Here is a 16509-nt window from a genome sequence, read left to right on the forward strand (position 1 = left end):
CTCTCAGGATACTAAACAATCTCCATTGTTTTAAAAGTTGGTGTTTTTAAAATCCATGGCATCTTTCACATTTGTGCATGTGTACTTTAACTACATCTCAGCCAATTTATCCCTGGGGCAAATTAAAATAGATAAATACTATTGTTACTAGATAAAAGTATTGTGGTTTTATTTTTCCTAAAACCATTTGGACTTTTTCCTTCCCACAAAATTGGTTTCAGTGTCTTTTGAAGTACAATTTGTTATGTTCCTGTTTTGTAGATGGAAATATCCTAAAGTTTCTTAGTTGTTTTGTTAGAAATCACTTTTCTCAGAAAAAATCAAAATAGTGATACTGTGAGGTAAATGGTAGCTCATTTTATGCAATTGCTTATAGTTGGAAATTGCTTTTTTCATAACTTTTTTTCTATTGGTTCTTTTATTTGAAAGTCCATTCTTGAAATAAGTGATGTATTTGCAATAACTGTGGTTGGCTGAATTAAAGAATGAGTAATTGTCAATGGTGGTTTTTGATAACCAGTGATACGGCACCTAGAGCAAGGAAGGCCTGGTGACCTACTTCTGAAAAATCAGCCACTGGAAGGCCCTATGGAGCACAGTTCTACTCTGACAGACAGGGGGCCGCCATGAGTCAGAGTCAACTGATGACAACTGGTTCGGAGCTTATTGTATCTGTTCAGTGAATCTTTCACATGATTTATAATATTTCACATGCCTGAGACCATGGAAACCTTTCAGAAATATAAAAATCAATGCAATTTGCTGAATATGGAAATTGTTAGTTCTTTCATACTTATCTTATTTTTCTTACCTCATGTATAAAGTATTGATATCAACCCTCAGGCCACTAAATTTTATCTTAGAGAACAAAATATTACAGAAGAGAGACAGAATATTTTCTATATATACTTGGAAAGCTGTAAATGTTCTAAAATTCTAAACGTTCATGATTTCAAATGCTGCGTGTACTTAGATAAGTGGTGCTGGTCTATTCCATGGTATCTATTATAATTCTAATAATGCAGCTTCTAAAAAAGATATCAAACAAAAAAAATCAAAAGATTTGAAATTTAGGCTATGACAAGAATTAAGAAAATGCAGAAGGGACTGGTAGATTTTTAAAAACTATTTTAATACAAGATTAATAGCAATTTTCTATCCAAATCAAAAAGGAAAAATCTTAACCCAAATAATAGTAATTTGACAGTCATATAAGATTGATTGGTGCACACATTTATTCTGCATATATATTATGGATATGCACACAGAAACCTCACTATTATGTTGTCCTTAGGTGTTTTTTTTCATGGAAGTACCTCCTTACAAGGCAACGTAAAAAATTCCAGTAACTACTCAACTTTGACTGAGGTTCAGAATGGCCTCTGCTAAGTTGAGTACCAGTGTTGTACCATACCGTGAGATAGCAAGGCTCCAGAATGCATACAAATCAATACTCTATTTGTATAACTTGGCCTAGAACTAAACATTGGCTAATGTCTCCAACAAGGCAGAACACGTTGCAAATTTGTAAGTTATGATCTCCTTTACTTTTCTGTTGGCAAAGCTAAATTGCCTTTTTTTTTTTTTCAAAGTCATGTCTGTTAGTGATGATAAGTAAATGAAAATAAGTTTAAATTTCTGCAAATTTTGTAAAAGTCAAAACTTGCATTTGCTAACACCTCTACCTCTAGACAAACCACCTGATAATTAGCCTTGCAAAGAGAAGTAATAAAAGAATCACAACTCAGGAATTTGCTAATTTTTATTTCTCCTTGGGGACGTTAGTTGATGTTCAGTCTGTAGCCAAAACAAGTATGCAATGGCTAAAGAATTAAAGTAGGCTAATGTCTGCAGCAGGAAATATAAATTTTAAAAATTTAATGGAAATATTTTTAAAATTAAGTATCAGGGTTCTGTTTCCAATATGTTTGATTTAAAGAATGTTACTTTAATAGTTACTACCACTAGCCAATGAATAATAAGGTTTTTCAGTGTAGACAAAATAGTATTTTCCGTTCTTCCCATTTAAAGTAGAAGACACAAGTTACTTATCCTGGGCAAGTTACAGTAAGGAGTCAGATTGTTACTGCTCATATTCTATAATGGCCATAATCAAAGTACCAATTTTACCTTCATTAAAAAGGCAGAAGATTGTCACAACTGCCCTTTGATACAGAACCATAAACAGCTTCAGTTTGTGAACTTGCAATTCATTCTTCTCTGCTAAAGACTTTAGCCTCTGTTTATTTTTTGTTATAACATATACAAAGTATAATATACACCAATTACAGACGTGTATTTCTGTTAGAAAAATACATATTATAACTAAAGAACATGTAAATAGAGGCACTTCAATAAGCTAAGTGTTTGCAATTATGAGCATCACCCACCAATTTCTAGTGTCCGATTTCAGTGAGCCCATCTCTCTCCACTCATAACAGAGGTTATGATGTGATCGTGGAAATTAGGGGACATCAGAACAAATAAGGGCAAGTCATGAAAAATAATGGATGTCATGGCATCCCCTATCACTAGGCTATTTCCTTGAAAGGAAAGATTAATTTAGGAGGGAGCAGTCCAAAATACTTACTGAAAAGAGGGTAACTAGGTTAAATTAATTCCCTTAAGGACAGAAAAACAAATCCTCAAGTTAAATTAGCCTGAAAAATCATATTCTGTATTAGGATGATGATAAAAACTAAGAAGTACAACTTGAATAATATTTGACCACATCCATGCATGGTGGAGAATATTGTGGCATCTTTACCTGTTAGTCATTTCAGCTCTCTGCCCAGCTGATATGGATCGCTATATCTCACCAATATGAATGATGTTGATCATGAAGGTTTTGAAATGAATGAAGCAGGAGCTTGTATATTGTCTATGTGTTTAATGTAAGCAGAACATGGATTCATATTCGTTAATATAATGTGTATTCATACACATGCACAAAACTCTTTGGGGGTGAATGCCCAGGGGAAAAAGGCACCCTGATGTGTGTCATAGAAGACAATGAAGAAATAAACAAATAATAATTTTAAAAAGTCTTGGAGTTTAAAGCCATGAGAAGAAGTTATTACTCAAATATTCTGGAAAAATGAAGATTGATTTAATTGGTATTGCACCTTAATTATTGGAGAAGGACAATAATGGATTTTGAACATACAAAGAAATGAGCAACATAAATGAATGGTCCTGATAAAGATGGTAAATGTGTAATTGGTGATAGGAAGCTGAAGTTTGGCAGTGAATGTCTGGTTTTCTTTAAGTACATAATGCTAAATTAGAATAAGTGTTAATTTCATAAACATGTAAATGAAAGGATGCCACAAAGTCTCTGAAAATCTTACATTTCATATTTCATTGGGCATAAAATAGCAAGAGATGCTTGTAAATACTTTGTTTTGTTAAAAGTGCTCAAATATACTTAACACTATTGTGCCGCATGTGTTCTACTTAAATGTGATGACTAAATCAATAACTAATTATAATTTTTATGAGAATGGAGATTGAAAATACCATTTACATGTCATTACTGTCAATGGATTAATTAAAATGTGACTGGCATACTATGGTGTTTTAAAACATTACTTTTTCCAACTCCACATGCATTATAAAAACCAAAAAACACATGGATAGCCAACTGTATTCATAAAGCCCCAGTTTGGTTTATTTTGCTTCTCTCTGTTGGGGGGTGGGGGGTGGGGCATAGGACCTGACATTGGCACACTTAGGAATTGGTTAGGCTGTGGATCTAAGTTGTTGGCCTCCGAGTCAGGTCATTTACCCAAATGCCAAGCAGGACTCCTAGGCCGAAGGCATTATTCATGAAAGCAATGGTTTTGAGTGAATAACACATTCTATATTCATACAGTTTCTACCACCACTGAAGTCCTGCATACCCATGGCTCTCCCCATGGGCTCGGTACAGTCTGGAGCACCCAGGATAAAGCACGCTCATGTGAAAGGGGTGTGCCCTGGCAAACTTTTACTAAATGGACAGTTAGATACGTAAAAAGTTCTCTTTCTTGATTCTTGGTGCTCACAGATCATTGAGGAAACCCTTCTCTGAGCAGCACAAAACAAGAAGAGTTGGTTGACAAAACATTTTTGTTACAAAGGTGTGTCAACCCTGAGCTTGGAATTAAGAAGTTAAAATCTGTGATTTATATATATATAGATATAAAAATAGATGATCATACTAAGACTAAAAAAGTGAAAGAAATCTCCATGTCAATACTATATATATATATATTTTTTGTCTTGACTTTTTTGTTGTGAGTTATTTTGTAAAAGAATGCCCTTGTGATTCAGAAACCAACTGACACAAAGCAAAGAGTTAAAAATTGAAAACTCACATATGGATCTAATTACTGATCAGTTCATTTGAAGAACTGTTATTTTGGGAGGGAGATGAGCACAGAGGCAGAAACATCTAACTAATGTCAAACCTGTGGCAAAAGGAAAGACAGTGCATCACTGAAGATTATTTTTAATCCAGACCCTTGAGAAGGATGAACTGATGGGAGGTGTTCACTACTAACTGAAGATGAAGGGGAAAAAAATCTGTGCCTATTGGATACGATGGTCAGATATAAGGTAATTAAGAAAAATGGTGTCATTATAGAAATTGAAATTGGGCTGGGTGAGAGAGAGGTGCTGAGTTGTAGTAATTTTTTGCTCTCTTATTAAAGATGAAATTCTAAATTTTAGTATCAGTACCTCCAAGTCATTTTGGTCTTGTGTGGTTATAGTAGAAGACAATACCTCCAAGACAACATTGTGTTTTCATTAGATTTAAAAAAGAAATTCAAACTTTTCTCCCCATAAGCATTTTGTAAACCTGATTTGTCACAGAGACGTTTACCCTGGGAGTTGGCTGTCAATGCCAAATTTATAATGTTAAAGTTTTTTTTTTAAATTTTTCTCTCTTGTTTGCTTGTTTGTTGTAAGTTCAGTTATCTTGGGGTTTGTCTTGATTTCACAAGGAGAATTATTTTTTTCTACCTTTTTTTTCTTTTTTAATGAGGGAAAGAAAACAAACTCACAACGTGAGATTCCTTTACTTCTGCAGCATAAAAGCAAATGAAGGTAAGAAAATCTCCTGGTACGAAAGATTTGAGTAAGAATTCTCTCTAGAATAAACAAGGTCCCCACAGATAGCTGAAGGAAAGAGGAAGCAGTTCAGTCTGGCACCCGGTACTCTTTGGGAAAACAAAAAGGGAGGCAGATTGCAGTACTGCTCTCTTCTCATAGAAAATGGTAGGTTTTTGTGGCATGGTCCATTGTCCAATAGTGTAAGAAAAGAAGTAAATTGGCCGTTCAAATAGCTAAAATGCAGTTTCATCTGATCAAAAACCTAGGATTATCTGCACAGTCTCTGAAGTGCCAGGGCGACGCAGAGGAGAGACCATGAAAGCAGAGAATGGCCTAGCTGGGTGGAGGAAGAGTCCACTTCTCTCCGGTCGGAATCAACTGCAGGGGCCTCCGTGGTGACAAATTCAAACTCCGTGGGACACACATCATCCATACATCCACTGCCACTCCCTGAACCACTGGATTCATCACCTGGGGTGGAACGATTGGGAAAAAAAAAAAAAAAAAAATTAGTGTACACCAAGCTTCGTTGCAATGCTATTCACAGCCAAAATGTAGAAACAGTCTAAACGTCCATCAGCAGATAAATGGATAAGCAAAATATTGTGCATACACATAATGGAATATTCCTCAGCCAGTAAGAGAAATGACATCTTGATATATGGATAAATATTGACAACTTATGCTGAGTGAAGTAAAATATAAAAGGACCAATATTATATGATTTGACTTACATTAAAGAATCTAGAATAGGCACGTATATAGAGACCAAAGTTTAATAGTTACCAAGAGTAGGAGGGAAGGGGAAAGAAGGAGTCATTGTTTAGGGGGCACTAGTTTCTGCTGAAGTGCCTTGATAGCACAGTGGTTAAAGTGCTGGGCTGCTAACTGAACCCACTAGTCTCTGCTCCTGAGAAAGATGTGGCAGTCTGCTTCTGCAAAGATTTACAGCCTTGGAACACTATGTTGTTGTTGTTTACCATCGAGTCAGACCCGACTCATAGCGACCCCTCCTTGGCTTCTGAGGCAGTATCACTACGGAAGTAGATTGCCCAACCTTCTTTCTGAGAAATGGCTGGTGGGTTTGAACGGCCAGGCTTCTGGTTAGCAGTCAAGTGTTTTTAGGCACTATGCTACCAGAGCTTTGGAATGCTATGGGATAGCTCAGCACTGTCCTACATGGTCACTATGAGTCGGAATTGACTCATCAGCAGTGGTTTTTTTTTTTTGGAGGGTTTTTTTTTTGTTGTTGTCTTCTTTCCCCTCACTTGGCATTAGTTTCTGTTAGGGGTGATTGAAAAATTTGGAAATGGATAATGATGATGGTTGAATGTGATGAACATAGTTAATGTCACTGAATTGTACATATGAAGAATGTTGAAATACCAAATGTTGTCTTACATGGATAGTTAATTAACTGTGTTTAAAAAAAAACTGAAAAAACAAATCTAGATATTTACTCAAAAACAGAAAGAAAAATCAGTTAGACCACAAACTAATACCAAGTGAGGGGAAAGAAGACAACAAATAAGGGCATGGTGGTGGTAGTGGTGGTGGTAGGCAATTTCCCCCATTTAATAGTCCCCAGGCCAACCCCCAATGCTTTTAATGGGAAAGTTTGTGATGGGCATGTGCACTGTAGAGAATTAGGTTTCTGAATTTCTCTATTAATTGATAGCCCGGGTTAACACAACCTAAGGAATGCCTGAATCCCAGACCTATGTCTGAAGCCATACCTACCAACCTGGCTTTAGAATGGTATTTCTTATTGTGGACAGAGTTTAAATTACTTAAAGATAGCCATTTTTTGTTCTTTATGTACCTCAGAGCCTTATTCTCAGAAGATATGTTTTCACAAAACATGAAAAGATGTTTAAAGGAAAGCACAGAAGAAAACAAATACTGAATTCCTCTTTTAAATTTTTACTCTAAAATTAAGAAATCAGAGGAGGAACCGCAAATAGCTATGGAAGGTATATATTATTATTACTTGTCTACTTTTTTAAAAAAAGAATTAGTTTGGTTAGTGAGAGCATACATAGCCAAAGATATAGCATTTCAACAATTTCTACATGTATAATTTAGTGACATTGATTGTTGTTATTGTTGTTAGGTACCATCAAGTCAACTGCAATTCATAGTGACCCCATATACAACAGAATAAAACACTGCTCAGTCCTTCACCATCCCCACAATCCTTGCTATGCTTGAGACCATTGTTGCAGCCACTGTGTCAATCCATCTTGTTGGGGGTCTTTACCTTTTTCAGTGACCCTCTACTTTACCAAGCATGATATCCTTCTCCAGGGAATTGCCCCTTCTGACAACATGAAGTATGTGAGACGAAGCCTGGCCATTCTCATTTCCAAGAAACATTCCTGGAGCACTTCTTCCAGGCTAGATTTGTTTGTTCTTCTGGCTTGTTGTTGTTGTTGTTGTTGTTGTGTGCCGTCAAATCGGACCCGACTCGTAGTGACCCCTCCTTGGGTATCCGAGGTAGTATCACTACAGAAGTAGATTGCCCAACCTTCTGGCAGTCCATGATGTTTTCAGTATTCTTTATCAACACCACAATTCAAAGGTATCAACTCTTCTTTGGTCCTCCATATTCATTATCCAGCTTTCATACGCATATGAGGTGATTGAAAATACAATGATTTGGGTTAAAAAGAAACCAAAACAATCAAACTCACTGCCATGGAGTTGGATTTCTGAGGTGGTAAATCTTTGCAGAAGTAGATTGCCCAGTCTTCTTTCCATGGAGTAGCTTGTGAGTTTGAACCATCAACCTTCTGGTTAGCAGTCAAATGTAGGCATGATGCCTAGGTGCACTTTAATCTTCAAAGTGACATCTTTGTTTCTTAACATTTTAAAGAGGGCTTTTGCAGCACATTTGCCCAGTGAAATATGGCATCTGATTTGTTGACTGCTATTTCCATGGGTGTTGATTGTGGATCCAAGTAAAATGAAATCTTTGACAACCTCAATCTTTGCTCCATTTATCATGATGCTTATTGGTCCAGTTGTGAGGATTTTCATTTTCTTCATGTTGAGGTGTAATCCATACTGCAGACTGTAGTCTTTAATCTTCCTCAGTAAGTACTTCAAGTCATCTTCACTTCCACCAAGCAAGGTTGTGTCATCCATATATCACAGGTTGTTAATGAGTCTTCCTCTTATCTTGATGTCTCACTTTTCTTCATATAGTACAGGTTTTTGGATTATTTGTTAAGCATAAAGATTGAATAAGTTTGGTGAAAGGATACAGTCCTGACACACCACCCTTCGTGATTTTAAACCATATGGTAACCACTTGTTCTGTTCGAATGACAGCCTCTTGGTCTACATACAGGTTCCTCATAGTACAATCAAGTTTTCTGGAACTCCCATTCTTCTCAATGTTGTCTATAGTTATGATTCATACAGTCAGATGCCTTTGCATAGTCAATAAAACAGAAGTAAACATCTTTCTGGTATATATATATTTAATTTTATTGTGGTTTGGGTACAAATTTACAGAGCAAATTTGTTTTACATTCAACAGTTTGTTCACATTTGATTTCACACCCTGATTACCATCCCTGACCATAAGAAACTCTCCCCCCCTTCCCTCCCTGTGACTACCCCCTCCCTGTGCCCTTCTTAACGATGCATTCCTGTCTCTTCACCTTTCCCTGTATGTGAATGCTGCCCCTCTGATGTCTCATGGCCAATTGCTCTAAGGGGTGCATCTCCCTAGAGTAGGTGAGTGTATCATCCTGGGGTATGTGTTCTACATGTAGGCCTTTCTACTGTTGGGTTGAGAGCCAATCCATGGGAGTGGATCTAATTCCAGGCCCAAAAGGTAACCCAGGGCCTAGTCCCAGGGGTTCCACCAGACTCTATCCAACCAGTAATTCCGGCCATTTTTGTGTTTTTGTATTTTGTTCCACATTTTTCCTCCCACTCTGTCCAGGATATCCAGTTTTGATCCCTTTCCAAGTGGTTAGCATTGGTAACTGAGCACCATCTAGGTCTTCTGGTCTCAGGTCATGAAGGCTGAGGTCCTTGTGGTCCATACTATCCTTGGACTAATTGTTTCTAGATGCCTTCAATTTTCTTCACTCTTTGATCCCTTTCTGGTATTCTTTGCTTTCAGTCAAGATCCATGTGACATCAGTAATGATATCCCTTGTTTCACATCCTATTCTAAATTTAGCTTGAATTTCTGGCAGTTAATCTACTGCTGCAACCATGTTTGAATTATCTTCAGCAAAATTTTGCTTCTGTGTGATATTAATGATATTGTTCTATAATTTCCACATTATGTTGGATCACCTTTCTTTGGAATGGGCATAAATATAGATCTGTTTCAGTCAGTTGGCCAGGTAGCTGTGTTCCTAATTTCTTGGCATAAACAAGTAAGCATCTCCAGCGATACATCCTTTTGTTGAAACATCTCAATGGGTATTCTGTCAATCCCTAGAACCTTGCTTTTTGCCAATGTCTTCAGTGCAGCTTGGACTTCTTTCTTCACTATCATTGATTCTTGATTACATACTACCTCCTGAAATAGTTGAGTATTCACCAGTTCTTTTTGGTATAGTGGCTTTGTGTATTCCTTCCATCTTCTTTTGATGCTTTTTCCATCATTGAATATTTTGTCCATAGAATTCTTTAATATTATAACTTAAGGCTTGATTTTTTTTCTTCAGTTCTTTCAGATTGAGAAATGTTGAATGTGCTGTTCCCTTTTGATTTTCTAACTCCAAGTCTTTGCACATTTTATTACAATACTTTACTTTGTCTTCTTGAGCTGCCCTTTTAAGTCTTCTATTAAGCTTTTTTATTTCAACATTTCTTCCTTTCACTTTAGCTTCTCTGTGTTCAAAAGCAAATTTCAGAGCCTCTTCTGACATCCATTTTGGTCTTTTCTTCCTTCCCTGTCTTTTTAATGACCATTTGCTTTCTTCATGTATGACGTTCTTGATACCATATTACAACACTTCTAGTCTTTGGTCCTTGGTGTTCAATATGTCACAGTTATTCTTCACATGTTCTCTAAATTCATGTGGGATATAATCAAGATCATATTTCGGCTCTTGTGGACTTTTGTTAGTTTTCTTCAGCTTCAACTTGAACTTGTATATGTGCAATTGATGGTCTGTCCTACAGCTCCTGGGCTGGTTTTGACTGAAGATATTGAACTTCTCCATCACCTCTTTCCACAGATGTAGTAGATCTGATTCCTGTGTATTCCATCTTGTGAGGTCCACACATATAGACACCAGAGCTCCTTAGAATGGTGCACAGTATATATTTTTATCTTTCTTTCTCCTACCTCCTTAAAATGAGACATGTAAATACCAGATAAGATCACTTGCATACACTATACCAGGTTCTTAACATTTTCTCTGGTTTATCTTTAGTGGTCTTTACAGGGGGAAAAATCCCATTAATTAAATTCAGAGTTACCAGAATTGCTAAGGGAATTGTTCTGAACACTGGTATTATGAACAAGAAGTGATATAACCTTTATAATGATATTATTAAAGTGATTTAGAATATTAAAAATGTGGGCAGTAAATAATGACAGGAGAATCCAGCCAGGGAGAATAATGGCTTCATCTCTTCATGAAAAGGATCACCAATGCAGGTATCTAAGGGGGCAGAATGGGTGATAAAGAAAAAATGTTGACAGTAATAAGGGTGATGATGGCTATCACATGTGATAACAGTTTGTATGATAGATATTGTTCTAAAGTGGAGGGCCAAATCTTATGCTTGGGTAAAAGCTAAGGGATGTTCTGAACTGTGGATTTTTATTTGAGAGGCAATGGAGTAAGATCATTGCCTGTTGGACACTTTCTACACTTTGCATAGACATGTATATAGGCCCTACTAGCCAGAGGAGAAAGGAGCTCTGGTGACATAGTGAGTAAGGGATTTGGCAGCTAACCAGCAGGTCAGTGATTTGAACCCATGAGCTGCTTCATGGGAGGAAGATGGGGCTATCTACTTCTGTAAAGACTTATAGACTTGGAAACCCAATGGGGGTCACTATGAGCCACAGTGAGTTTGGTTTAGTTTTTCGTCATCAGAGGAAAGAGTAACAAGGCCATTATCAGCTAATTCCTAGGTATGTTGGTGGCATAGTGCCTAAGGCATTGGACTGCTAACCAGAAGGCTGGTGGTTCAAACCCACCAGCCACTCCTTGAAGGAAGTTTGGGCAATGTACTTCCATAGTAATACTGCCTCAGAAACCCAAGGAGGGATCAGTATGAGTTAGATCTGACTCAAAGGCAGTGACTTTGGTTTTGGCTTTGTTGAATTCTCACCCCAACAGTCACTCTCTAAATAAGAAAGAAGGAGCCTGGGTGGCATGACAGTTAAGAATTTGGCTGTTAACTGAAAGGTACATGGTTTGAATCTACATTCACTCCACAGGAGAAAAGACCTGGCAATCTGCTTCTGTAATGATTATGGCCTAAGAAACCCTATGAGGCACACAATAACAGCAGATAATAAAACATTTTACTAGATGTAGTATGTTATTGCTGTTGGGTGTTGTCAAGTCAATGATGAATCATAGCAACCCTACATGACAGAGCAGAACTGTCCCATAGAGTTTTCTTGGCTATAATCTTTATGGAACTAGATCACCAGGTCTTTGTCCTGTGGAGCCACTGGGCAGGTTCAAACTGCCAACCTTTAGTTACCAGTGCCTAACTGTTGTTATCACCAGGGTTCCTAGATGTAGTACTTAGAATCAATAAAATGACAGAAATGAGGCTAAGTGATGAGCTAGGGAGAAGCAGCAAAGGCTAAAATCTTGGATAATATTCTCTTTTGAAGAGGAAAAGGAAAGTTTACCAATGAGGAACAGAAATAATGGGATGATTCTGAGAAATTTCATAGCAATGAGGTCTATCAGATTGATAATTATCTTGTGTTCAGAATTTTTTATTTTTGAGTTATTTAAAATGGCAAGAAGTGCTTAATTTTTCTGCAGACAACAACCCAGTGGGATGATGGCTAAGAGTTAGATGACTTAATGTCTTCCATCTGTAACTTTCTTTCTATCTCATTAATTCAAGCATGCAAGCATCATCTTTTGCTTCAGTGACCAAATTACAGAGTTATTGTCAACTCTACATCTCATGTTCAAGAAATAGTTTTCCTGAGAATTCTCTTTGTAAGGGTAGAAACTTGACAAAAGAAAAAGCCTTCACTTTATAGTTATGCATCTTGAAATTACTTAGTCCAAACCCAAAAAGATTCCTGTCGATGTTTTGTAATATTCTTTCATATTACTTCTGTTGCTTTTGTGATCTTTAATAAAATAATCATGTGTAATACTGCACCAGTATTTTACTATTTTCCTCAGTATTTCAGACACAAATATCTATTGACATGTGTGTGCACAACTAGATAGAGAGCAAATAAAGTTAATAATCCCACCATATACTATTTTAGCTCCTTTACATATTGTGTTAAATGAAGCTCCCCAAAACCCATAAGCAGAGATGCTCTCATTCTATAGACAAGGAACTTGAGACGCAATAAGTAATTTATTCAAAGTCCCAGTTAATATGTGATAAAAGAGGGATTCCAATCCACGTCTGTCTGAGCAATCTTTGGAACATTCTTTTGAAGGTGTGGGTAGGGGAGGAGGACAAGAGCTTGGGGCAGATACACAAGTTCTGATGGGGAAAAAAAAAATTTATTCCTGTCAAGTTGATTCTGACTCATAGAGAGTCCTGTAGGACAAGTTACAACTGCTCCATAAAGTTTCCAAGGCTGTAAAACTTTACAGAAGCCGATTGCCACATCTTTTTCCCACAGAGCAGCTGGTGAGTTAGCAGCTGAGTGCTTTAACCATCAAGGTTCCAATGAGGAAAGACAAAGATGAAAACATTACTCTGTTGCTTTGTCATTAATGGATGAACAGGCAAATGAAACTCAGTTTTAGCTTTGGTATGGCTGAATGTAAGCCATAAGACCAGTTATTATTTTAGTAGTGTTATAGATTGAATTGTGTCCCCTCAAAAGATATCTTGAAGTCCTAACTCTCCATACTTGTGATCGTGACCTTGTTTGGAAATAGGCTTTGAAGATGTTATCTGTTAAATTAACATAAGGTCATACTGAACTAAAAAAGAAAAAATAAAGCTCCCTGCCATCGAGTCGATTCTGAACACATAGTGACTCCCTTTGGGTTTCTGAGGCAGTAAATCTTTACAGAAGTAGATTGTCCAGTCATCCTTCAGCAGAGTGGCTGGTGGGTTTGAACCATCAATCTTCTGGTTAGCAGTCAAATGCCTTAGGCACTATACCACCAGAGCTCCCTCATACTGGACTTGGGGGAGTGGTCTTAATCCAATATGAATGGTATCCTTATAGAAGAGAAGAGACAAAGACCCAGACATAGAAGGCAGATGGTCAAGAGACAATGGAGGTAGATGTTAGTGTGATCTACATGTAAAGGAATGCCAAGGAATGCTGGTCCTCACCAGAAATTAAGACAGATGCATGGAACAGGTTCTCCCTCAGATACCTCAAAAAGAATCAACATGGATGACACCCTGATTTCAGACTTCTAGGCTCTAGAACTGTGAGACAATAAATGTCTGTTCTTAAAAACCACCCTTTTGTGGTATTTTGTTACCAACAGTCCTAAGAGTCTAATACATTAGTATCCTAAATGTTGTGTATTAGAGCTCTCTGCCTAAAGGACTACAGACAACTATGCAATAAAAATAAGATTATAGAAGCACACTTCTCATGAAGAAAAGTCACAGTATAATCTCCTGTAATCATTTTCTACTCTGGAAGTTACTGGTGCTGGTTAAGATTTTCTTACTTGTGTCCTGGAAGTTGACATCATTGCCATTGTAGGCATTCTTTAGTTTGTTGGTCATCACACGGAGAGCCATGATCTGCTGCCTGATGAAAGTGTCAGGCCGTGTAATGTCCACGTCCACCTCAGGATTGTTGATCTGGTTGGTCAGCCCATCATTCATGATCTCAGGCAAATATCTGCAGGACAAAGAGGAAGAGGTGATGCCACAGGAACATCAAAACCAGATTCTTCCATGCTGTCTCCAACAGTGAGCCAAGACACCTGACAAAAATTGGGCCGAGTTCCTGGAAAAGTGCTAAAGAGTAAAACAGAATAAATTTTCACCAAAAGAGATGTAGCTAAAATAGCTTTAAGGCAAGTTTTAAAGTAGCACTGGATTCTTAGGTAGACCAGTCTATAAATATATATTCAAGTGGGGACTTAGAGAAATCATTACTTAAATCTGCTCTTATCTCCTTCCATGGAAGTGGAATGCTTACTCCTCAGCTGTTAGATCATTCGAATGAAGGATTTAGGAATAAATAAGAAACATACTTAGGTAGCTTCCCAAAATGTCTTTTCGTTTTGATATTAAGAACCAGACTTATAAATGACATTTGACCATCTTGTATGAGGATGCTGTTTCTCAGGTGAGGAATCTATAACTCACATTTTAATCAGAAGACACTTGGAAATGTGAAAGTCATCTTGGCAAAGTTTTAGGAGTAATCAGTGATTATTGGAATGTTTGCATTGTCTATTTTGTATTAGAATTTTGAGAATTAAGTCAAAATTGGGTAAAACAGAAGGGTAAAATCTCATGGTTCTGAACTGAATATTTCTTTTACTTGGACTAAAATATCAAAAACTTCATTCCTTCAATGTCAACTGCCTAAGCCACCTAGGTTTACTTATACCAGTGGAAGCTAACGATCTTAGAAAAGTCCTTGAAGCCCTCCCTGACTCTTAACACTCATGACCTGTCAAATTGCCAGTCCTCTTACTCTTCTCATGAAGCTTCTCACACCACTTTCTTTTGTGTCCCTCCCTGGAGTGCAGATGATTACAGCAGCGTCAAACTGAGTTCCCTCCCTTGTGCTTTCCTTTTTGGTGCACTCTGCACATGTTGTCTAATTACTCATTACAAAATAGTGCTTTTATCCTGTTACTCTTCTGTATAAAAACTTTTGATGAAAGCAGCTAAAGTCCATTGAGCACTTACTAAATATCAGGCACTGTACTAAGCACTTCACGTGAATTTAAAATATTTTAATTTTGCATTTTTAAGATTCTGGTAATATATAACAAATCATTTGCCATTTCAACATTCTTCACGTGTACAATTCAGTGACACTAGTTACATTTATCATGTTGTTCAACTGTCACCATTATATGTTTCCAAAATTTCCCAACACCTTTAACAGAAGTTCAGTGTCCTCTAAGCAACAAGTCCCATTTCTCCCCTCCCTCCCACCTGTCCCTGGTGACCCCTAATAAATGTTGGTCTCTGTACACTTGCCTGTCTTAGATACATCATGTAAGTGTAATTACACAATGTTTGTCCATTTGCGACTGACTGATTTCAGTCAGCATCAGTTTTAAGGTTCATCTATCTACCTTGTAGAATTTACAAGCATTTCTAATTCAGTTTGCCAGCAAATCTGTGAGGTAGGTATTATTTTATCCCCATTTTACAGAATAGAAAACTGAGGTGTAGTGAGAAATAGGTAACTGTCCAAAACCACAGAGCTAATAGATGGCAAAACCATAAAATAAGCCCAGGAATTCTACCTCCAGAACCTATGTGCACTAACACTGTACTGCACTGCTCAGTCGATCATAAATTGCAGTTTATGCTTTATAGCTTAGCCATCACAGACCAGCTCCATCCAAGCTCTACTTTCTTATGCTACAAAACTCCCTTCAAGAGACTTACTTCTCTTTACAGGATTTACTCCCTTTATACATCGAATAAGGAGCCCTGGTCTTATAGTAGTTAAATGCTCAACTGCGAACCAAAAGTTGGTGGTTTGAACCCACCAGCCATTCTCTGGGAGAAAGATATGGCAATGTGCTCCTGTAAGGATTACAGCCTTAGTTCCCGCAAGATGGCAGACTAGGCAGAAGGACTGCACAGACCCTCTTCAACAAAGAAAAGGGAAACCAATTAACACAGACACAGAAGATAATCTTGGACCCCTGAGCCTTGAAGGGAAAGATACAGAAGTGGACTAAACCCCAACTAGCAGAAGAATTTGTGTGAAAATACCAAAAAAAAAGAGACATACGGAGCTGCGGTCTGACAGCGAACTGAGCGACTCTGACAGTACAGGTGGCTTGGAGATTCCCGACTGGTGCAACTCCAAGGACATTTGGGGCCTGCAAGACTGAAAAGCAATGGGCCAACGATAAAAAACCACCAAGAAAAGCCTGAACCACCCTTGGCTGCTTTTCACAAACAGTTAACAGAGGTCTAAATACAACAACATCACGATGCCTCGGAAACAACAGACCATCACAGTCCACACAAAGAAGCAGGATAAAGTGGTAGAAACAAGGGAGCAGGATACAGACCCAGAATACATCCCTG

At 37.5% G+C, this 16509-nt stretch overlaps 1 protein-coding gene across 1 annotated transcript in view; it reads right to left on the bottom strand.

The window, feature by feature from the left end:
* Positions 1 to 5365: 5365 nt before the first annotated feature.
* Positions 5366 to 16509, bottom strand: part of GPC6 (glypican 6) — a gene marked incomplete at its 5' end in the record, with an annotated part of 1291124 nt that continues 1279980 nt past the window's right edge. The window contains 2 exons of the mRNA XM_042781413.1: positions 5366 to 5568; positions 13941 to 14116. Of these exons, the coding sequence (XP_042637347.1) occupies positions 5366 to 5568; positions 13941 to 14116 (379 nt within the window). The remainder of the gene's footprint in view (positions 5569 to 13940; positions 14117 to 16509) is intronic.

This window comes from Orycteropus afer, unplaced genomic scaffold (genome assembly GCF_000298275.1).
Source record: "Orycteropus afer afer isolate SDZICR_OR568_19922 unplaced genomic scaffold, OryAfe1.0 scaffold00117, whole genome shotgun sequence".
NCBI lineage: Eukaryota > Metazoa > Chordata > Mammalia > Tubulidentata > Orycteropodidae > Orycteropus > Orycteropus afer.